This window comes from Psittacula echo (assembly GCF_963264785.1).
Source record: "Psittacula echo genome assembly, chromosome: Z".
Classification (NCBI taxonomy): domain Eukaryota; kingdom Metazoa; phylum Chordata; class Aves; order Psittaciformes; family Psittacidae; genus Psittacula; species Psittacula echo.
The window spans coordinates 84,623,577-84,646,588 of NC_137742.1; the positions used below are offsets into that span (position 1 = coordinate 84,623,577).

Here is a 23,012-nt window from a genome sequence, read left to right on the forward strand (position 1 = left end):
GGTCAAGCATGGCACCTCTCCTTGTCGGCTCCTCTATTACTTGCAGAAAGAAGTTGTCTTCCACACAATCAAGGAACATCCTGGATTGCTTGTGCTGGGCCGTACCATCGCTCCAAGAGATGTCAGGGTGGTTAAAGTCCCCCATGAGAACAAGGGCCTGTGAGCCTTGAATACATGAGTTGTTGGTGCTTGAGCTCCACAGCCTGATGCTGAGCAAGAATGCATCATTTTAAGTAAAATAAAATTATTAACCCTCTGGGTTAAAGGCTACAGAAAAACTTAAGAATAGTTACAGGACCCAGAAATGGAGCTGTATTTATCTCCAAGAGTGACTGTTATAAACATGAAATTAAGGTTTTTCCTTAGAACCATAAAAGCCATTTCAAATAAAAATTATTCAAGTCTTATAGGGCTAATGTCTGATAATACATACACAGAGGAATGTGGCAAGGCCGGCAGAGGAAACATGCTCATCAGTTAGATACAGGATGCAGAAAGGTGAAGAGCTGAAGAAAAAGCATTTGCACTGAGCAGTAACAGTTTATTTATTAGCACAGTATGGTGCCTTCATTCAGTTAGCCTCTGAATTCACTGCCAGGACTGCTCCCTTGCTTGATTTAGCAGCAAATGGGGCAAAGTGTTCAGTTTTGTCATGCTGCTTTGTTCAACATTCCCAGTTCAACTCAAAAATATGCTGTTTGAGGCACAGCTGATTTTTTTTTTTAAGCTTATGATGATTTGAGACTCGTAGCTCTAAAACAATCAGACATTAGGAGCTTTGGGAAGTGGGATTAAAAATCCAAAGCCACTATACACTGTTCCCTGCACTAGATTGCCTCATTAGAGGCTACTGGCACTGTCCCTCCAGCCAAAGCACTGCAAGGAAGCTCAAATCCCTCCTGGCTGTTTGGGGCTCCCCTGCCCCAACAGCCATTTTCTCATCAAACCAACTCCAACCCCTGTGTAGGCAGGTAGTAACGCACTAACAGACTTCAAACTCCTCTTCCTCACCCTACATGAATGTGAAGCTGTTCATGCTGTTGCAGCTGTGGAGTTCATGAGGAATACAAAAACACTGCAAAAGAGAAGACAAGCCACAACCTTTGAGAAATATGTATATATATATATAGATACACACACACATATATATACACATGCAGCAGAGAAACAGGAGACATAACAAAACAAAATATACTTTATTAAAATTAAGCATATTAGCACCTCAGTGTAACCTGGAGAAGTCCAAGAGCCCAGCAGTTAACCAGTCCAGCAGGGCCAAAGGGCTGAACGTCCTGAAACGCATTCCAATGATAGAAGAAGTACCACGAGTGTTGTGCCACACACATTCTCAAGAAGCTAGGACATACAACCAGTCTCATTTGTGAGGAGAAAGGTTGTGCTGCCTGCTGTCCTGATGGAAGCATATAGATCTGCTGGACTAATTACATATGTGAAATCAGATGGTGTATCAGGACCTTCTTTCCACACAAAACAAACCAAAAAATCCAAACCAACCTATTAATCCAAAACCTTGCTGCTTTACTCGACTCACAGGAAAATCAGGATATCAGGGAGTTGAAGTTAAGAGCTACATATCAGATCTGAAAAAATAAATTAAAATGAAATAATGGCAAACACTTAGTACATAAAGAGATGTGTAGTATCCTTACAGTCAACCATCCAACTTGGTACACATTAACAGAAAAAAGAGCCATGCATCACATAGCAGGCTGTGACAACCACCACCTGTAGCTGACTGGGCTGCACCATCAACAGACCAAATGCCACTGTGCCATTTTCTTCGGTCAGAAAACAACCCACAGTTGTAAAGCTACATTAGCCAGGGTTACAAAGCTTACAATATTTTCAAACTAAAGAGAACTTCTTGCATTTAAAAAATACTTCTAGAAAATTTCGCAAAACTGGCATCCCAACCTCACAAGTGTAATGGGCTCTGGTCATGGAAGAAAGATCTCACAGGGCCGGAGGCCCCTGGGCATTCCTCCCTCTAGTGCAATTATGGGCACACTGTGGTGAACTGCACTTGTTCTCAACACCCACCGCTAGCAAAGCCATACCCCCTTACACACACACTGCCACTGAGCTAGAGAGGTGCACCAGATAACCCCTCTTCCTCCTCTGAAGTGCTGAGGTACCTGTTCTACCGGCTAACCAGCAGTGTGTATTCAAGCCCAAAGAGTGGCCTTGCTGCCCTCATGCCACCCTCTTTCTAGCCAACGTTGATTTGGTTTCCTGTTGCTGAAAGTGAAGGGACTAACGCTGGCTAGAACCAGAAACCACACAATCATTCCACATGGTTTGTTATAATAGTCTTAAATCTCAGTTTAGAATACACAAGCATGTTTCAGTAAGGTCTTGCCTAATGTACAGATTATTAGTGATGCTGACTAGTTTAGGATTAGATAGCAAGGGTTTGCAACCACTGCAGATAAATTTGCTTTGCTTCTGTTCCATCCTGAAAGAAAGCCAAGGATTTCAAACCCAACGTGTTACAAGGCCTCCGTTTCATGAGGAGTTCGTAAGCTGACGAGATAAAACTACAGCTGTCAAATGCCACTGGACTCCTTGTACCAGACTGTAATCCTTACTCAGTGTTGAGACATCTGTAACAAATACATGTGCACTGCAGAGAAAGCAGAAACTACATAGGACGAGCACTTTTTAACCTAGGGATTCTTTCACTCTAGAAACAGCAGTCTTTTATGGCATCAGTAATTTACTGAAGAAACACATCACCCTGAGAGGGTTTATAAAGCTTTCCTCATGCCTCTGCTATGCAAGGCCAAACACGACATCCTTGTTCATTCCTATGAAGGGCTCGGTGCCAACCACGCTTCCAGCTGTGCCTTCTCCAGGGTAGTGTTGCAGCTACCTCACTTACCATGGGCGAGTTTATTTGCTGAAAACCGACACCATACTTCCACTTGGTGGTGACACGAGTTCCATCCGCACTACGAGAAGCGTTTTCTGCCACTGTCGGCACGGACGGTGCTGATGGGCGTGCTGTAGGCGGGACGCCGGCAGGTGCCCGCAGTGCTAAGCTTGGGGAGAACAGTAACGGGGCTTGGCACTGAGGCGACAGCGGCCGCCCCGTCTAGGAAGGAGGATCCCTATGGCGCGGGTATGCTTCGGTGGGGACAGGAAGAACCGGGCAGAGAGGGCCGGAATTGAGGCCGCAGCCCGCGCCGTCCCCGCTCTGCCAGGGCACCTCCCCGAGGGCGGCGGAGGCTCCGGAGTGCAGAGCCCCACGCCGGGCGTCGGCAGCCTCAGAGGCCGTGGCGCTTGCGGGTCCCGGCGCTGGCGGCGTGGAGCAGCCGATCCTTCTCACGGATCTCCTCACGGAGCTGGGCCTCGGCCAGGCGCAGGCGGCGGATGCTGCCCTTCATCTCCTTCATCTTCACCTCCAGCAGCGCGATGATATCACGCTGCTCGTTCAACTTCCTCAGCAGCTCCTCAGACGTGGTGCCCGACGACAGCGAGTACGAGTGGTCCGGGGGACCGCCCTCCAACGGGCCCTCCTCCCCTGCCGCCGGTAGCCTCCCGGGGCCGGGCCCTACGGTGGCCCCGGGCCCGAGCTCCACCTGTACCGTCAAGTCGATGGGCTTCACGTCCTCGGCCGCGCCCCCTGTCGGGACCGCGACGGCAGCGGCAACAGCGGGGCCCTGCGCGGCGGCAGCGGCAGCGGCGGCAGCAGCAGCGGGGCGGGGACGGCGGGCGGCCCGCTGCGCCTTGCGCTCGTTGACGCCGCGCAGCGGGAAGATGGTGGGGACCCGCACTAGGTAGGACTTGCGGCCGCCCTGGAAGTGCTCGCTGCAGACGCGATGGCCCGTGGTGGGCTGGAAGGTGCTGAAGCAGCCGCTGACGCCCGCCCGGGAGACGTTCTTCAGCCAGAGGCGCCTCAGCTCTTCGTCCTTGGGGAAGGTGTAGAAGTGCAGCGCCTTGTCGCGGTGCGAGTTGTTGTAGCAGCCCGGCACGCAGCAGGTGAAGCCCGGCATGGCGGGGCGGGGGGAAACGGCCGCGGGGGGGGGTGCCCGCCGAACTACAGCTCCCACAAGGCCAACCGCGGCCTCTCGCCGCCGGCCGACGCCGCGCGCCTCAGCCGCACCGGAACTACGCGGACCACAATGCACCACGGCGACAGCGCCGAGCCGGAACTACCCACCCCACACTGCGCTGCTTCCCCGCCCCCGCCAAGGCTCCGCCCGCTCCCGTGAGGCGTCGCGCGCGCGCGCGCCGTTAGGCTGCCGTGACCGCCTGCCTGAGTGGTTGCCATTTCCGCTCGCGGCTTGATCACCGGAGCGGCAGCTATACCTGCCCGCCGCTCATCCGGCCCCCGCTTGACCACCAGAGCGGCCGCTGTCTCCGCCCGCCGCTCGACCACCGGAGCAGCCGCTGGTGTCGCCCGCCAGTCATCCTCCCTCCGCTCGACTACCGGAGCGACCGGTATGCCTACCCTCCGCTCGTCCTCCCGCCGCTCGACTACCGGATCTATCGGTGTGCGTGCCCGCCGCTCGACTACTGGAGCGCCCGGTATGCCTGCCCTCCGCTCATCCGCCCGCCGCTCGACCACCGGAGCGGCAGCCGAGGTGATGGATGGGGCCGGGGAGAGGATACGGGACGAAGTGAGAGAGAAAGCCGAGGTGGGACCGGCCGGCATGCGCTGCCCGCCTTTCCCGAGAGGAGCGAGGCCCTCGCGGCCGGGCCGGGGAACACGGGGTGCTCCTTTTTTGTTTAATGTGTAAAACGGGCCGAACACCCTGAATTCCTCGCTCGCCGAGTAGCCAGGGCCCTGAGAGCCTCGCACCTCCCTTATGGTTGTGTTTTGTTACCCTTTTTTGCGGCTTTCGCGTGAGGGGCCGTGGGCCTGCCCTCAAGTCTCTCAGGCTTTGGTTCACGATGAGGGTGATGCATCACTGTGAATTGTCTCCTGTCCAAAACCAACGTGGCAGTACTGTTAAAAAAACAGATGTGTTTTGTTGTTCCAACTTGTTTGGGAATTTGGAAGATGTGTTAAGTAGCTTAGATTGTTATTTGAGGATGCATGATGAATGCTTTTGATGCTAAGAGTCGTCTCTAGTGATAAAAATACAGTTTTTGAGTTGTGTTTGTCTAATATCTCTCTTTAGACCAGATCTGATCCAGGAAAGAAGAATTTGGGCAGAAGTACTTTGGTGGGGCCAGGGCCATTGTTGTGTGATTTTACTGGTGACACACCACGGACTTTGATCAAGAAAATCATCCACATCTGTAAGCATCCTTTATTTTCAGGGAAGCAGAGAAGGACAATATTTTGGTGGAGTTGAGAATAGATGTTCTTCTGTAGCTTGTTCTTACCCTGTTACATCGAACAGAAATACAGACCCTTGCATGACCAATGTATGTACATCCTGGGTTTGGCTGTAACTTATATTTCTCCTTCCCAGTAGCTGGTACAGTGCTGTGTTTGGCTTTAGTCCGAGAAAAATGCTGGTAACACACCGATGTTGTAGTTGTTGCTCAGTAGCACTTACCCCGATCAAGGACTTTTCAGTCTCATGCTTTGCCAGTGATGAGAGGCACAAGAAGCTGTGAGGAAGCAGAGACAGGACACTTGACCCAAACTAGCCAAAGGAGTATTCTGTACCATAGCTCGTCATGCCCAGTATATAAACTGGGGGAGTTACCCAGAAGGCCCAGATTGTTGCTCGGGTTGGGCTGGATATAGGTCAAGTGCTGAGCAATTGTGTTGGGCATCACTTGTGTTTATTGGTTTTTTTCCCCTTTCCCTTTTAGTTTTATATTCTTTCCCTTGTTATTTCTCTTAGTAGTAGTTTAATATTATACTTCAGTTTTTAAACTGATGTTATCTCAACCCGTGGGGTTTACATTCTTCAAATTTTCCTCCGCATCCCACCTGGAGGTGGGAGGGGAAAGGGGAGGAGTGAGCGAGTGACTGCATGGTGCTGAGTTACCAACTGGGCTTGAACCACAACAGTGTGAAAGAGAAATCACTTCAGTGGCAGCTGAATGAGAACAGATGATGCAGCTCTGTCTCAAAGACCAGGTCTTGCACTGGCAAAGTCATATTCTTGAAAATTCTCTTCACTTACTGTAATTGTCTTGGGACCAAGCACCTAATCTTTGTGCTGCCTTTACCGTTAGGACCATGGGTAAATCACAGAGGCACACACTATCACATACTCCAGCGTGTAGGACTCTGTTGGCTTTGTCACTGTACAGGCCATCCTTCTGAGTAGAACCCAAATAGTTTTAACCAGTTCTTTTAACCCATTAATACACGTAACTTACAGAATATAGTGTAGGTTTGTCACTCTGCTGCATTTTGGCATTCTTGCTGGATTGAACTGTGAAAAATAATAATGTTTTGGTTTGTTGGCAGTTCCACCAGCTTCACCTGTGGTACCTGACATATCAAAACATGAAGAACCAGAAGCGGCAGCAGAAGAAGCTGAAGCAGAACTCTCAACTGGGAGGCTTTCCAGCATGTAAGTAATTATTAACATTTTTACTTCAATTTTTTTTTTTTTTTTTTTTTTTTACACTGTAGCTGCAGTTCTAATGATGGGATTGGGGAACAGGATTTCTCTGCTTCTGTTTCAGTGATCAGCACTGCGTTTCGTCCAGTGAGATATTCATAAATACCTCTCCAGCTTTGAAAGTCACATAGGAATCACTGGAACTGAGGGACTGAGAAACAAATACTGTGGGCTTGTGCCTAGTCCCCCTTCTTAAATACAGACTTCTAATATCTTTTTGCAGTGGAAGTGCTGGTTAGGAGAATCATAGAATCCCAGACTGGTTTGAGTTGGAAGGGACCTTAAAGATCATCCAGTTCCAACCCCCTGCCACAGATAGAGACACCTTCCACTAGACCAAGTTGCTGCAAGACCTGTCAAAGCTGGCCTTGAACATTGCTGGGGGTGGGACAGCCACAGCTTCTCTGGGCAGTCTGTGCCAGGGCCTCAGCACCCTCACAGAGAACAACTTGTTCCTAAGATCTCATCTCAGTCTCTCCTCTGTCAGGTTAAAGCCATTCCCCCTTGTCCTGTCCCTACAGGCCCTTGTCCAAAGCCTGTCTCCAGGTTTCTTGTAGCCCCTTTAGGCTCTGGAGCTGCTCTAAGGTCTCCCCTTTAGGAGCCTTCTCTTCTCCAGGCTGAACAAGTCCAGCTCTCTCAGCCTGTTAAGTCTGAAAATCAGAAATCTCTTGGTGGGAATGTACTTTCCTCAGTTGTCTGTGACATACTAAAGAAGTTCTTGGATCTCTTCAAGGCTCCAGGCTGCATGCTGACAATTCTGGTTTGTAACGAGTGACTGCCACGTCTTATATTCAGAGCACAGGCTGCTGTAGCTTTATACAGTGTTGCTGCTTCTTGATTGTCCTTGTTTTGGACTGCTCAGGATAACTTTCTTCCTGTAGAGTGGTTTGGAGCCCAGCTGCTTTTAGGCATTAGCTTCCATTAATATTTTAAGTTACTAGGCCTGACTGAATTGGAGAGGCTAAAGTATGGTTCATTGACTTCATTATGAAACAGAAGAAAGTCAGTTGTGGTGATAAGTCGTAATTTGCTTTAACCAGTTTTGTCACAACAGTGGTGCCCATTTTTGCTTACTGCAAAACAGACTGTTCTGAGTAATGTGATTTCCTTTGCCTTTGTAGCTAAACTCTTTACATTGACCACAAGCAGCCTTAAATAAGGTCATGCGAAATACTAAGTGAGCTTCTATTGATATTTTAATAGAGGAAGAAACACCTGAGTTTTCTGTAAGTGTGGCAGCTTGTTGATTTGTATTTTGTTCTTTTTTGTTTCTTAAAAAAAAAAAACCCAGCAATAGTATTTTAGTTCCTTCTTGATTTTGCTTGTTGTAGTTCTTGAATCTCTTTGTGCTTTTTCTCAGCCTTTCTCAATTGAAAAGCCAAGCCAGCTGATACTTGCAGGGTTCTATATTCCATTGTTAGCTAGTTGTTGAATGTAAATAGATGTAGACTTTTTGTTTTAAATCCTTTCTCACAGCCTTGCTTTAGTTGATGTGGGCTTTCCTTTGTTTGGACAGGCACTGCCTTCCTTAGCTGTAATAGTGCATTCCAGGAGAGATTTGGGGGAAAAAAAAAAAACAAACAAAACAGCACAATCTTTTCCCCAGTGCTTCACATCTGTTCCCCATTACAAGCCACAAGCCAGTTAATTCTAACCACTTTAGGCTTACATTATAAGAAATGAAACTTAGCTACACTTCTGTGTGGTAGAGAATGTGATTTGTAAGGGGAACAGATTTGTGAATGCGATGGTCTTACTATTCAGTGCGGTGCTGGCAGCAGCTCACTGCATGAACATGACCTTCATGAGAAGGGGACTCTTGGAACTTCTCACTAAAGGTGGGCAACAAAACAGGAACTTACTTCCTTATCTTGACCCAGTACCTGGCTGGGATGTGACATGTCCATTCCATGTACCACTGTGCTTTGTTGTACCTACTGTTGTTTCATGATGATGGCTTTTTCATTTCATCCCTCTTTGGATGCAGGAGAGGGACTCTTCATCAGTGACTGTAGTGATAGGACAAGGGGTGATGGGTTGAAACTTAAACAGGGGAGACTAAGATGAGATCTTTGGCAGAAGTTCTTCCCTGTGAGGGTGGTGAGGCCCTGGCGCAGGTTGACCGGAGAAGCTGTGGATACCCCGTCCCTGGCAGTGTTCAAGGCCAGGTTGAACGGGGCTTGAAGCAGCCTGGTCTAGTGGAAGGTCTCCATGCCTGTGGCAGGAGGTTGGAACTGAATAAACTTTAAGGTCCCTTCCAACACAAACCAACTTGGGATTCTATGGTTTACATTGTAATGATTGCCAAGCCTAATTGCTCCTTTGGGCTGTTAGGAGGAGACTGCTATGGAGCTTGTTGAAAGTCCAAGCTTTTACTCTAGTCTGACCTTTCTGAACCTTGCTATTTTGAATATACACTCAAGTTTTGATTCTCCTTGTGAAATTTACTTTGATTTAGTAGGAGGGAATGACATGTTCCAGCATTTGCCAAGCTGATCACTTAGTTCCTTAATTCTGCTGCAGCAAGGTCAAATCATTTTAATTTGATTTTCAGTGGCATTACAGGGGCCTTATCTTAGGGTAGCTAAGTGATGATAGCATCCTCTGTTAAAGGCTTGGTTTGTGTTGGCAGGGAGGAAATGCAGCTGCCAGAGCTTGTTCCTGAGGAGAGAGCTGTCTTCGTACCTCATCTGAATAAGGAGACAAAGCAACTGAAAATTTCTGAGTTTGAGAGAGCAGTAAGCCAACAACTTGTCCAGAACCAAGGTAAGGCCACAGTGAAAAACTGCCTTGTTCAGCACTGCTTTTGTTGTCACTGGATTTTCATCTGCTACAGTTTAGTTCTTAGTAGCTTCTCAGCTGAGCAGCTATAAGTTTGAAAGCAAGATTGCAGCATCTTGTGCAAAGCGCGTAGCAGAGAAGGGAAATCCCTTCCTATCAAATTGAAAATAAGCCTTTTTGAGCAAAGTTACAAACTCTGCCTTGACTGTAACCTCTTGACTCTTTTTATAGCTGGGTGTTCTTTGAGTTTTGAAGTATCTCCATAGAAAGCAATCCCTATCTTTCCTTCAATTCCAGAAACTTGAAAATACAGCAAGTTGCAGACTTCACAGCAGTTACATCAAATAAGTTATTAAGTTCTTATTTGTGAAAAAAGGATCTTACAGCTTTATAAAAGAAAATGTTTTATATTGGACTGAGTCTTCCATGTAAATACAAATATGCAAAATTTGTTAAATATAATTTTGATTTTAGTTGCAGTTTAACAAAGACAGTAAAAACACCTCCTCTTAGTTTATATATCCTATTGGCAGTAACAACTGGAGTAGAATTCAGGGGTGGGATTCAACTCCAAATTAGAGACCTCAGGGCCAAATTACAGATGCTCTGTGCCTGTGTGTACATGAGGTAACTGGAGTCCTCCTGAAGTTTAGAGAAGGTCTGGTCAGTGGAATATGAAGAGTGATTTAGCTTACCTTAAAGTAGACACCTACTTTTGATTAATGGTGCTTGGCTGTATTGGGAACATAGACACCTGTGTTTGCATACTTTAATCTGGAGATGAATCCCACCATGAGTCACCTGTGGTGAAAAAATCAGCTTGTCTGCCTTTAGCCTGGTACTTGGTCTGAACATGTGCTGGTAAAATGTAGGCAGCTCTGAAAAGCAGACCATTGCATGCTCCAGTGTTTTCTAGTATGACTGTGATTTTGTCAGTGTGCTCCAGATCTGCTTTCTGCATATTTTGGGGAATTCATGAGTAGAACAAGTTTGGGTTACAGTTTCACACACAATCTACTTCTTAAGTTTCCAGGTGCTTTAATGTTTGATTTGTGTTGCTGGAGAGTGGTTATGACTGAGGCCCTACCCTAGCATCTTGCTATTAATGTAAGATTAATATTATTGAGTGGGAGGGCACCTGCCGTATTCAATTTTCTTTGAAGTAACTTTTATTACCCTTTCAGAAACTGCTTATTAGAATTCTCATACACAGTTCTGAAATGCGGACAGGAATTTGTAAAGTGAACCCGTCATCTAATTCTGTTCTGTCTAAAATGTAACTTCTGAGAATTGTAGCACATAGAAGGAGGACCATTGGGTTGCTCCTGTAGCCTGTGGTGTAGAGAGTAATTTCTCACTTGCTGTGCTTTCTCAACTAACATATCACCAATGTTTTCTAGCTTCGTCACTGCTGGACAGCACTGTGGCTGGGTGAGTTTAAACTGAAATGTCTTTACTCCTAGCTGTCCTAACTATAGCTGCCTTGATTCGTCATCTCTGTAGTTGGGAAGAGCAGTATAGACCTGGGTGCATGATGAAGACCTCTGTCAGTAATAACACAATCATATTCCACCCCCCACCCAGTGATGGCATTTGAATGTGTCACACTACACACCTTGTGATTTTCGGAAACTATGGTTCTGCTATGCTCAGGTTGGGCTAGCTCTAATTGCTGCTATCACTAGTCTCTTTACTCAGTAGGATCACTACTTCTTTCCTTTCATTCTCTTTCCAATTTTTCATTCTGTTTCCAAAAATAAATCAGTACGTAGTAGACCTTAGAATATTTAATTATCTCTGCCTGTTAATTGTCTCATCACGTAAGTTTCATCTGCACAATCTTTAATTCAACTTCCCTGGACTTCAAAAGCTTCTTAGCAAGTCAGAGAGCTTCTTTTGCTGTGTTGACCATGCACTTTGCTAATGATCCTAGGCATAATTAGCAGATTAATTCACCTTTCTCACTGCAGCCCTTGCCTGTGGCCCCACACAAGGCTATTGCACAGGGCTGCATTCTAAAAACCCATGGGTTGAGATAAGAACAGTTTAGTAATTGAAATAAAAGTAAAATGTAATAATAAAATAATAATTATAATGGGAAAGAGAGAGGAAGGAATAAACTTTCCCCCCCAAACCTCAAGTGATGCACAGCACAGTTGTTCACCACCAGCTGACCAATCCCCAGCAGCAGTCAGTGCCTCCTGTCAACTCCCCCCAGTTTCTATCCCGAGCATGATGCTTTGCGGTGTGGAATACCCCTTTGGGTGGTTTGGGGTTGGTGTCCCTCCTGATTTCTTGTGCCCCTCCTCACTGGCAGTGCATGAGACTGAAAAGTCCTTGATCAGGGCAAGCGCTACTGAGCAATAACTAAACCATCATTATGATCAGCATTGTTCTCACACTAGGGCAGAAACGCAGAACTGCACCAGCTACTGGGAAGAGAAATAACTCTGTCCCAGCCAAAACCAGGACAGTACCTACCTACCTACCTACCTATTCCATGCCATTTGTGTCATGGCAGTGCACCAGCACCTTTCCTGCCTTTCAGTGCATGTACCTGTGAATCCTCTGGACCCCCTTTTTCATTAGGCTGCCTTGAGAGAGGGAATGAAAGTAGCTGAGCATGGCCAGTTTCTTTAAGATGCAAAACATTTACAATGAGGTACATCTCGTCCCGTGCTTCACAGGTTGCTATCTTAGCTTCTGTCTTAAAAAGTTACAGTGTGTTGGTAGCTGCACTTAGCTGTGAATACTGATACTAAGCAGCTTCTTAGACTTGGTCTGAAGTCATCCTACCACACTGCTGTCATCTAGAAGACAGCTTAGTCTCAAGCGTTTATTTTCCCCCCTTTTTATTTCTTCTTTTTGTTCTTTAAATCGTCTAAAATTCCTGAACCTTTCATCAGATGTGGTGTTGCAGCCCTCTTGAGGCTGGAGGCTGTAAAACAGTCTGTTTCCTGTCTCTCCTAATACACATCCTGATGTTATGTGGTATCATGGAATTCAACTATTTGTTTAAAGTTGGCTGGCATGTAGTCTTCAAGGTTTTTTTGGGGAAATTTCTCTTACCTAAGGGATTTGTGATAATAATTGATAATAATTGTGATAATGATTGTAGTAATTGATAATGATTATGACAATAATTGTCTTGCTGTTACTGGCACCATGTTTGTAATCTGAGAGTAAAAAGGAGTATGTAAGCTTGGAAAATTATTTTTTCTTTCCTCTTTTGACAGATCTCTTAGCATGTCTCTTGGATACTTGGTCCGGCCAGATACTGTTGAAAGGAGGCGCCTTTGCCGGAGACCAAAGAATCGCAAACCTGTTGACATAAAAGCTTTTGAAGACAAAGTGGAACAGGACATGCTGAGGAGAAAAGGTTTCTTTCATGTTCTTCCTTCTGTTTTGGGAGGGAGTGCCTTCTATAAGGTGGCTTGTAGAAGCAGTTTCTGAAGCGTGGGTCTGTATTTTATGGTTTAAAGGGTATTAGCACGCTCACAGAAATCCAGTATAATTTGGGAAGCAAGATTAGAATGAGGCTCTGTATCTGTACTTGCTTTGATTCTATGTGCGTAAGTATGTGCTCTACCCAGTTTAGTGATTTATACCAGGAATCATTTGATATCATGTTTGTAACTGTGGGTACTGGGGAGACACTTTGGTGGAGAAAGTTTGGGACACTGAAGTGTAGAGATACCATTTCAGGTTTTCATCTATGGAGAATGAATAAAATTTGGTTGAATGGTTTCAATTTTGTATTATGCAAGTCCTGGTAATAAATGTGTCTCCTGTGACCTTAAATGCTTTTTGACATAAAACTTGTTTTAAAACTTTCTAAACAGCACAGAGCTATCTTGTGGACTCAGAAATGTCACCTGGGAGTCAAACAACCATGCTGACAAGTGTGGGTACAGGCAAGAGACTGTCCCAAGGATATTCTCAGGACTTAGTCCTTGATCATGAGCATGTTGACAGTATGACTCCTGTATCTTCAAAATCGCCTGAAAACCCACCAGAAAATAAGCAAGATCATTCCCAGTGGACTAACTGGAAATAATAACCCAATGGGTCAGCTCTCTGTTTTAGAAGAAGTGGTGGTTGGCGGTGAATACTATGGGTTAGGACTTGGGGCTTAGCAGGTAATACCTGAAATCACAGGATGGTTAAGATAGGAAGGGACCTCTCGAGGTCATCTTCTCCAACCCCTCTGCTCCAGTAGGGCCACCCAGAGCAGGTTGCCCAGGACTCAGTCACCCTCACAGGGAAAAATTGTTTCCTGATGTTCAGACAGAGCCTCCTGTGTTCAAGTCTGTGCCTGTTACTTCTCCTGGAACTGGGCACCACTAAAAAGAGCCAGGCTCTATCTGCTTTATACTGTCAGTCAAAGTTCCCTATGCTTTCCATGCAGTGTGAACAGGTGATGTTTCATTTAGGGTTTTTTATGATCCTTTACCAGAAGGGCCATGGTGTTTAAAAAATGGTTGATGAATTCAGTACTGCTCAAGCCAGGAGAAGAGTTCTTGCTCTGGAAACCTTAGAAATTAATTAATTCCTAGTGGACTGTTGCAACATACTCTGCTTCTGGAGGATTGTCTGTGGCATGCTGGAGGGAAAGATTGTGTTGAAAGGACAAGAGAAGAGATCAGTAGAAAAAAGTTGGTTGCTTTGAAGAGTCCAGCAGTAGGCATGGAGGTAAATGGGGAGGACATGGAATAGGGGACTGGATCAAATGAGAAGAAGAGAAGAAGGTTAAGAGTGTATCTGAAAGATGCTGCAGGTTGTAAGGCATTAAGGTAAAATGTGAATGGTTACCTAGTTCTGCTGTTTTACCAAAAGTAGCTGATGCCAGTGTTGCTCCACAGTTTGAGCTGGAAAAATAGTTGCAAGGACTTTTCCAACTGTTTCCTAAGATTCAGTGTGAACTCTCTGAGCTGTTCCATGTAAAGAAGAAATGTTTTCTTGTGTGTACCTCTCTCTCTCTGCTTGATTGGTTTTTTTTAACTTACCAGGAAAGTGAAAAGGTTTAAAAAGAGACTAGGGGCACATTAATGCTCTCAGTTACTAGCTGTTAATAGACAGAGCTCCTCTTTGCCATTCAGAAGTTCAAGTAAATGTTTGGGGTCCTCAGTCACTCAAAAGCCTAAGAGATCTTTCAGCAAGTCTTTGAGAGATGTTGTGGCCTGTATAATTGAGGTCCTAGATGTAAGTGATACAGAAGAAAAGATGGCTAAGACAGTGGACAGAGCGGATCAGGAAGAGAATTTCAGAGAGGGTAAGAAGTGCTTTCAGTGTTGGAAAGGAATGCAGTGCTTTAATCTGATTAAGAGTTTTTTAGGTGACTCACAGGGTGAAATCAAGACTTTATTGTGCAGTAGATACTGGAGATAAAGTAATTGAAGTCTCGTCAGAGAGAGACTGATGCTATGAGCATTTCCAGACAAGCTTTCTCAATGGAGTCTGTGACTTGCTCATGTGTTTTCTTGTCAGTATTTTCTCTGTTCACAGTTCTGCAAATGGAATATGGGTTAATACGTTTTGATAGGTCCGTAGTACTGATCATCTTCCCAAAGGAAAGATGAATAGCTCCCTCCTGGCAAGGAATGCATCTGTCTAATCACTCTTTTGGTTTGTATGCATTCTAATGCTTTACTATAATTATTTAAGCCATGTTGGCTGTTATCTTTCTTCAGGACTAGCCAGCATCTTTTTCTCTTTAGACAAGAGCTTGAAGGTTGCCTTCTAGTAAGTAATGAAGATCCAGTTTAGGATCCTTTTTAAGTCTTTTCCATTGTTCCTTTCACAGAAGCAGCCCCTTCAGAAGAAGAGGGAATAGCAGAAGGAGGCGTTGAATACCAAGGCTCTCCTGAAGCTGGTGAGGACAACCTCTAATACTGAATCTGTAATGCCAGAGATGTCTCAAGATGATTGTTGGCATCATTGGTGGGGGAGATACTTGTTAACTCTGTTTGCATTCTGGAATCTGGGCTAAATACTGGGAAAATAGCAAACTAATTTTAAGCTGAAAGATTGCATTCTGCTCAAATGGGAACCAAAACTGCTTTGGCAGTAGTGTTTAGAAATATATAATTGCAGAAGGCATCTTCAGTTAAAATTTACCAGTGGAAGTTCTAGAATCAGGCAGAGATTGATAAAATTTGGAGATCTTTTGAGTGTGTTGGCAAATCAGGATCTCCCAACTTACTTTCCCTGAATTGTTGGGTCTTCTGTGTTCAAGATGCTGCATTAAGGCTTTGGTAAGACTTTTCTTGAGATAAAAGTATTTACTAAAGGGAATTCATTTCCAAAGGAGCTCAGATTAAAAATTGCACTCAAATCTCATGGTCTACTCCACATTGCCAACTGCTATTTTTTTGTTTTGTTTTGTTTGACACCTAGATGTAGCAGAGGGAAAAGCTGAGGGTTTTCAATGCTTTAGCTTGTCTAGTTTAGTGTGCTGATGCTTTATCCTTGAAGATAGGAATATAATTGGCAGCAGTGTTGTCAGGAACGGAAAGTTGGGTTTTGTTCTTATGAGTGCTCTGAAATTTTGGCTAGGATACTTGTTTCAGTGATGTATTTTTTCTGTTTGGAAATCCAGAGCGTGAGATTGCCCAAGGTATTGGAGCTAGAAGTCTGAGTAAGCATTCTAATCCTACCTTCTCTGAAAAATCTGGGATGGAGCCCTTGAAGGATGCTGTTGAACAAGCAGATGAACTAGAGGACCAGGCTATTTTGATAGAATTGGATAGTCTAGAAGAAAAGCCTACTGAGGATGAAGCTGAAGACACTGAGAATGAAGGTAAGTAGTACCTTCAGCAGTAGCAGAGGCAGTTGGAGAAATTTTTCCATTATTTCTTGATCGATTAAGGAACAACGTAGGATAATAACATTATTAACTGTTTAGTCCATCAAGTAGTCCAGGGGAAGCTGCTGGCTGCTGTTCCTAGGGCCAGATTTTACTGCCTCATCAGGTGCTTCAGGGACCTAGATCATCTTGTGCTTTTTAAGCTGAAAGTAGTGGAAGTGCACAAATAGGTGAAACCGATTGTAAAGTGGTTTTATAGAAGTGACACAGGAGTATCATAGAACAGTTAGGGTTGGAAAGAACCTTAAGATAGAATCATAGAATAGTTAGGGTTGGAAAGGACCTTAAGATCATCTAGTTCCAACCACCTGCCATGGGCAGGAACACCTCACACTAAACCATGACACCCAAGCCTCTCTCCAGCCTGGCCTTGAACACCGCCAAGGATGGAGCATTCTCAACTTCCCTGGCAACCCATTCCAATGCCTCACCATCCTTACAGTGAAGAATCAGTGAAGAATCTTTACAGTAAAGAATTTCTTCCTTATATCTAATCTAAACTTCCCCTGTTTAAGTTTTAACCCATTACCCCTTGTCCTATCACTACAGTCCCTAATGAAAAGTCCATCCCAGCATCCCTATAGCCCCCCTTCAGATACTGGAAGGCTGCTATGAGGTCTTCACCCAGCCTTCTCTTCTCTTTTATTCCTTCTTTCCTGACTCCTAACTTCATACTAACTTTGTAATGCCTTAGCATGGAACTGCTGCTTCCACAGCCATTCATGAGTCCAGACTTGAAACCTAATATAGAACCCCATATTTTGTATGTGCAGCTACAGATTTTGTTTCCAATTAACCAAAAGAGTAGGCTGGTTTTTCCAGAAAGCTAGAAATGTCTGTTCCTAAACAGTCCTTCAGACACTGCATCAGTCTGTTCTGTTGCCCCAAGAGTACTTACACCCTTTGGAAGAACTTATACATCAGACTGAGTTCTCTTTGATCGAGGCCGTGTTTAAGAATGGCCAGAGTGTGTTTTGTGGTGGTTTTGGCACTGGTCTTAAAGTCTTTTGATGCACAATATACACCCTGATATAAAACTGAACTAAGGACATTCTAAAATAATCCCATTACTAGGATTTGAGGCATTGTGGGGAAATTCAGCTGTAATGAGATATCAGGCCTGTATGTATTTGTGCAGTGTGAAAGGCGCAAAGATGACTGTTTGGCTGGCACAATTCTGCCACAAGGAAAGCTGTGAGGGTTTTTAGGGTGTCTACAACAGTGTGTCAGTGTGGTTGTCTTTAACACAGCTATATGAAGAGATGGAAAGGTCTTGATGAAGAGATCGCTGCTGGCAGGGTGAAACAAAGAGTAGCATCTCTTCCTGTTTAACATCTTTGTTGGTTACACAGACAGTGGGATTGAGCACCCTCAGCAAGTTTGCTGATGACACCGAGCTGTGTGACGCAGTCGACACACTGGAGGGAAGGGGTGGCATCCAGAGGTCCTGGACATGCTGGAGTGTTGGCCAATGCCAGTCTCAGCACACATGCTACCTGCCAATGTGTGTGCACACTGTGTGTGTTAGCACGTTGTCCTGGGTTCAGCAGCAGCAGTCAGTTTTTCTCCTTCTTGGTAGCTGGTGCAGCGCTGTGGTTTTGACTTTTGGCCTGGGAATAATACTGATAAAGCTGATGTTTTCAGTTGCTGGTCAGAATGTTTATCCTGACCAAGGACTTTGTGAGTCTCATGCTCTGCCAGGGAGGAGGAGAAGCTGGGAGGAAGCAGGGACAGAACACCTGACCCAAACTAGCCAAAGAGGTATTCCATACCACAGCACGTCATGCCCGGGGATGTAACTGGGAGTTACCCGGAAGGGCACGTCCTCTTCTCTGTCGGGCTTATTTCCGACGGGTGGTATTGTATTCTCTTCCCTTGTTATTTCTCTTATCATTATTTATTGGTGGTAGCAGTAGTGATTTGTGTTATACCTTAGTTACTGGACTGTTCTTATCTCAACCCATGGGAGTTACATTCTTTCGATTCTCCTCCCCATCCCTCTTGGGGGAGGAGTAGAAACGGCATGGCTGACTTGTCGACTGGCTTAAACCACGACACACGTGTGTGCAACATCTGCATGCACATACAATATCTAGCAGTGTGCCCTCGCAGTCCAGAACCCTGCCATGTGCTGGGCTGCATCCCCAGAGCATGAGCATCAGCTCCAGGGGGGGAATTTTCCCTCTCTGCTCCTCTCTGGGAAGACCCTACTTGGAGTACTGTGTGCAGTTCTGATGTTCTCAGTATAAGGATGACATGGAGCTGCTGGAGCAAGTCCAGAGAAGGCCACAAGGATGATCAGGGGCTGGAGCACCTCTCATATGAGGGCAGGCTGAGAAAGTTGGGGCTGTTCAGCCTGGAGAAGAGAAGGCTGCGTGGAGACCTCATAGCAGCCTTCCAGCATCTGAAGGGGGCCTACAAGGATGCTGGAGAGGGACTCTTCATCAAGGTCTGCAGTGATAGGACAAGGGGTAATGGGTTTAGACTGAAACAGGGTGAGATTTAGGTTGGATCTTAGGAAGAAGTCCTTCCCTGTGAGGGTGGTGAGGCACTGAAACAGGTTGCCCAAAGAAGTGGTTGGACAGAGCCTTGGAGCAGCCTAATCTAGTAGAAGGGGGTTGGAACTGGATGAGCTTTAAGTTCCCTTCCAACCCAAACAAGTCTGGGATTCTGTGATACTCGTAAACTGGCCCCTGTAATATGATTTTTGTTGCTCTGCTCATCCCTGTGTTAATGAGAATTTGACACTGATTTAGCAGGATGGTGAGGAGGTAGCTTGCAGACTTTGAAGCTCTCTATGGGAAAAGAGGCATCAGCTTTGGCAGCCTCAGTCTACACAGCCAACAGCCACTGCAGCCTGACCCCGAGCATGTCCAGCACACGAGGGAAGCCACCATCCCACGTGGCAGCAGGTGGGGTGGATGGCATTGCAGCAGAAGGCAGTTGCTCTGATTCAGTGTGCTGTGGAGCCACAGCCTGCGCACAGGCAGTGTGGCTCCAGAGCTGATGTGTGAAAAGATGGCTGGATTTCTGTCTGCTGCTACAGCACTACCTGCTGGAGAGCTCTGCAAGTAGAATCCAGTTCCTTAAGTACGTTTTGTCCACAGAGGGTATCATGAAGACGCCCCCATTTGTCCATGCTGCAGCCTACAAGCCACCACTGTTAACTCCATCACTTGCAAAACCTGCTGCTCCTGAGTAAGTATGAGCAACCTTCAGCGGTGGCCTGGTAGAAGTGTCTCTAGGAGGTGTGAATGCCAGGGGGAATGAGTTGAGCCCTGCTGCATTGGTTCTGTGCTTTATCAGCTGCGGCAGGGAGTAGAGAGTCCAGCCACTGTTTTAGCAATTGAATAAAGGTCTATCAAGCAAATGTCATCAGAACCACTAACAGCAGGGCCTGGGGAACTTTTTTAGCCCATGACTATATTTTTGTTTACTGAAGCAGTAAGTGGTAAAATCAAATTCTTGTGCCCTTTCCTGCTGTGAACAGAGATGAATGATGCTTCCAGAGTTGCTGGATGATTGCTCTAATCATGAATAGTAAAATATATTTATAAAATAGAAAAAGGTGTTCTTGATACTCTGCTGAAGTGGAGCTATGTTACAACTTATGACAGTGGAATAGAGGTGACCTGTGGATGCCTCAGACATTGTGTACTCCTGCCACACGTCCTACAGGGATGCAATGAAAACTGCATTGGTATACTGGAGAGAACTCTGGTTTGCCAACTGTTTGTTATGCTAACATGCTTGTCTTGGGAAATTCAGGCTGGATTGCTTCTCCCAAGGTCATGATGCCATGTGAACTGTTCACAAACTGAACTTCATGGGCATGAGGGATTTGAAGAATTGGGAGGGATTAAAAATTAACAGCTCAAAGTAGTTCTTAGACCTTCAATTCAGCATAAGGTTTGCCCAAACTCAGCACTGTGTTTTCTCCCTCTACTCTGTGTTTGTTCATTTGATGTGTGCATTTTCATTTTGCCTCAAAGGCCTCCTCTGCAGCCACAGCAGGCAAAGCCAGTTCTAAAGTGCTCATGGAAAAAGCCGTTGGAGCCTAAAGTGTCAAGTAGTTTGGTAAAGAGTGTATTTAAGGACTATGCGAAAATGCCAGTGGCCACAGAATCATTCAGAACTGTTGAAAAATGGTAAGTGGCAACAAACTGCTTCCATTCTCACTCATTTTAGTTGTTTTTTGGGGGTTTTTTTGGTGTTTTGGGTTGGTTTTTTTTTGTTTGGTTGGTTGGTTGGTTTTTGTTTGTGGGTTTTTTGTTTTTTTTTTTTTTTCCTTCTGGTCCTCCCCTGAAATAAGAAACGCATCAGGAGGGCTGCTGGCAAGCAGAGAGCCCTCCCTCTTCAGGTGGGGACAGTCACAGGAGCTCTGATCAACAGGAGGACAGAAATGTGGCAGGTGATGTTGGTTTCTGTGTGGCTCTGGAGAACTGTTCTTGTGCTGGGCAAGGTCAAAGTGTCCCACTTGTGCACTGTTACATTGGGATCCCTTTTTCCCACTTTCTTGAATTCATGGACCATGTTACCTTCATGAGTAAGACCTGTGGGTTGTTTGAACAGCAATACCACAAGAGCCAACAGTCTGATCCTCACTGCTGAGTTTTCCCCTGGGGTTAACCCCTGTTCTTGCGCATGTGGGCGGTTTGGAAAGGGTTCTGGCTGCAGTCGTGCAACTCATTCGCAGCTGTCTTGGCTGTAAAGTTCCAGGGCACCCAGGCTGAGAAGCCAAACTTTGTTCCGGGGCTGGAGTTTCTTCTCCCAGAGTTTTCAGTGGCAGGCTGTGACGTGCACGATGAGCAGCTCTGGTGCAGCTTGCCCTACAGAAGTGGGTGAGTAGCTGGTGCTCACATACTCCACAGCCTGACCTCAATCTTCCTTCAGCACCAAGAAATACTTCAAGCAGCTCTGGAGTGATCTGGCAGCTTTCGCTAGCCATGCTGGGAGGAAGACAGTAGAAGTGTCTGACGTAGAAGTCCTCATGAGAAGGTAAGGGAAGGGTTGTCTTTAACCTGTAGTAATCTTACGTGGTGCTTGGATAGCCCAGTAAGACAGTCATTGCCAAGGTGTGCACTGGCAGTTAAGTATTTCAGCAGTAAGTCGGTATTGTGTGACTTACTCTGCACAATGCCACTTGGCCTTCTGTTCCAGGAGGGAATTGGTGGACTTGGGTTTTTATACTCCACAGTGGTGGAGGGGCAAGAGTAAGTAGTGGGGGGTTGGGAACACAAGGAGTCAGCTGAGAAACTAGTAGCAAGAGGAGGGTCATATATGCAAGGATGAAGCAGTTACAGCTGCAAAATAGGTAGTGTTAGTCATAAAACAGAGTAGCAGCAAGCGTGAGGTGGGGCTTCATAGTTTTCATCCCTGAGTGCCTTCTGCTAAAAGCACTTGCAATGGAAACAGTGTGAGCATTTCCCTATGTCCTGCTGTCTGGTTTGATCACTTAACTCTTACGAACAACACCCCACTCTCCCTGCTGCTGCAGCTGCTGGTACTTGGGGTTCAACCTGGGAGCTCCTCTGCAGAGCAGAATGAACCTCTGGCCTGGGAAGCCTGGGTTGGCCTCTCCTGGCAGTCGTGCTCCCTGGCCAGCAGCCTGGAGTGATGGTTCTCAGAGCCTCTTCATTGCTGCTCTTCCCTGGGGGCTGTCTCAGTTGCCCCATCTCATGCCTGAATTTATTCTGTGCTGTTACCAAAACACAGGAATGTGCTCATGGCTTGGGAGCCCTCTTCAGTTCAGTGGGGCCCAAAACAGTCATCACTCATTTTGACTTGTCACTCCAGGTTATTATTCCTTGTTTCCACTGGCTTTCAGATGGAATGTTACAAGTAATCCGAGGGATTATGCAGGACATGCCTGGTTGAGGGCATTAGTTTTGCATGGGCCTGTGTGATGGACCTGGGGCTGTTGGTTAGAAATAATCACCTGTTGCTGTCCTGATCTGGAGATTTTCATTTTCCCACCTGACAGGTGTGTACTGATGTTAGTATGAACAGGCTGAGGAAGTTGGTTTTTTTGGCCATGGCTGAGGATTCTGAACACGTATTATTTTACCTTTTTGTAGATGTCTAGGGGCTTTTGACAAGGGCCGGTAGGGACTTGGGAAATGGCTTTGACCTGACAGAGGGGAGATTGAGATGAGAGTTCAGGAAGAAGCTCTTCCCTTTGAGGGTGGTGAGGCCCTGGCAGAGGTGTACGTCTGTGTGCTGGCCCTTGCCATGGTGAGCATGTAGCTCTGTGGGAGCTGCTGCAGTTAGCTGCTGTGTCCCTGTGTGTGCAGGTGAGCCTGGGCTCTGCACTGTGTGCAGGACCTGGAGCATTGCCTGCAAGTAGGAGCCTGTATCTGTCACAGCAGCCACAGCATTTCAGCTGTGAAATGCAAAAATGCCACTGCAAGAAACTTCACAAATTTTACTCTAGAGTAGAAACACTTTTCACTAACGACTCTGTCTTCTCTGGTTTCCTCTTTCTGAACCAAGACAAAGGCTGGTGACAGATGAGATACCGCTGCATGTGCTGATTGAGCGTCACCTCCCTCTGGATTACAGGAAGCTCCTGATTCCAGTTGCTGTGAGTGGAAATAAAGTGATCCCTGAAATTAAACACAGCAGCAGCTGCAGGCTGTGGAAAAATGCCTGATGTCTGGCACTGCTCCGTGCAATGGTTTTCTACCAGTAACCAGCGGGGCAGTGAACGGTCAATGTTTTCTGGAGATGATGGTGTGCTGTGGCTGTCACCAATTGTTACCACAAATAATTTGACTACTCTGAATTTGTTGTAACCTTTGAATATTTGT

General features: G+C 45.9%; 2 protein-coding genes across 2 annotated transcripts; one reads left to right on the plus strand and one right to left on the minus strand.

Annotated features, from left to right (window-relative positions):
• Positions 1-1,174: 1,174 nt before the first annotated feature.
• THAP11 (THAP domain containing 11) lies at positions 1,175-4,299 on the minus strand. The gene is made up of 2 exons (XM_080636607.1): positions 1,516-4,299; positions 1,175-1,438 (listed from the first exon to the last, which is right to left on the minus strand). Exon 1 carries the CDS (start codon positions 4,014-4,016, stop codon positions 3,288-3,290), a length of 729 nt encoding a protein of 242 aa, XP_080492733.1. The 5' UTR covers positions 4,017-4,299; the 3' UTR covers positions 1,175-1,438; positions 1,516-3,287.
• A 28-nt stretch (positions 4,300-4,327) lies between these two features.
• CENPT (centromere protein T) lies at positions 4,328-23,012 on the plus strand. The gene is made up of 12 exons (XM_080636606.1): positions 4,328-4,607; positions 5,148-5,268; positions 6,401-6,506; positions 9,190-9,323; positions 10,739-10,769; positions 12,575-12,717; positions 15,142-15,210; positions 15,937-16,137; positions 19,311-19,401; positions 20,196-20,351; positions 21,097-21,201; positions 22,696-23,012. The coding sequence occupies exons 1-12, from the start codon at positions 4,467-4,469 to the stop codon at positions 22,853-22,855; spliced, it is 1,458 nt and encodes a 485-aa protein (XP_080492732.1). The 5' UTR covers positions 4,328-4,466; the 3' UTR covers positions 22,856-23,012.

Bases quoted from the DNA above. Each gene is read 5' to 3' on its own strand.
- THAP11 (XM_080636607.1), bottom strand. From the start codon at position 4,016: ATGCCGGGCTTCACCTGCTGCGTGCCGGGCTGCTACAACAACTCGCAC.
- CENPT (XM_080636606.1), top strand. From the start codon at position 4,467: ATGCCTACCCTCCGCTCGTCCTCCCGCCGCTCGACTACCGGATCTATC. The intron at 6,507-9,189 runs GTAAGTAATTAT...TTGTGTTGGCAG, and splicing joins ACTGGGAGGCTTTCCAGCAT to GGAGGAAATGCAGCTGCCAG. The intron at 9,324-10,738 runs GTAAGGCCACAG...AATGTTTTCTAG, and splicing joins ACAACTTGTCCAGAACCAAG to CTTCGTCACTGCTGGACAGC.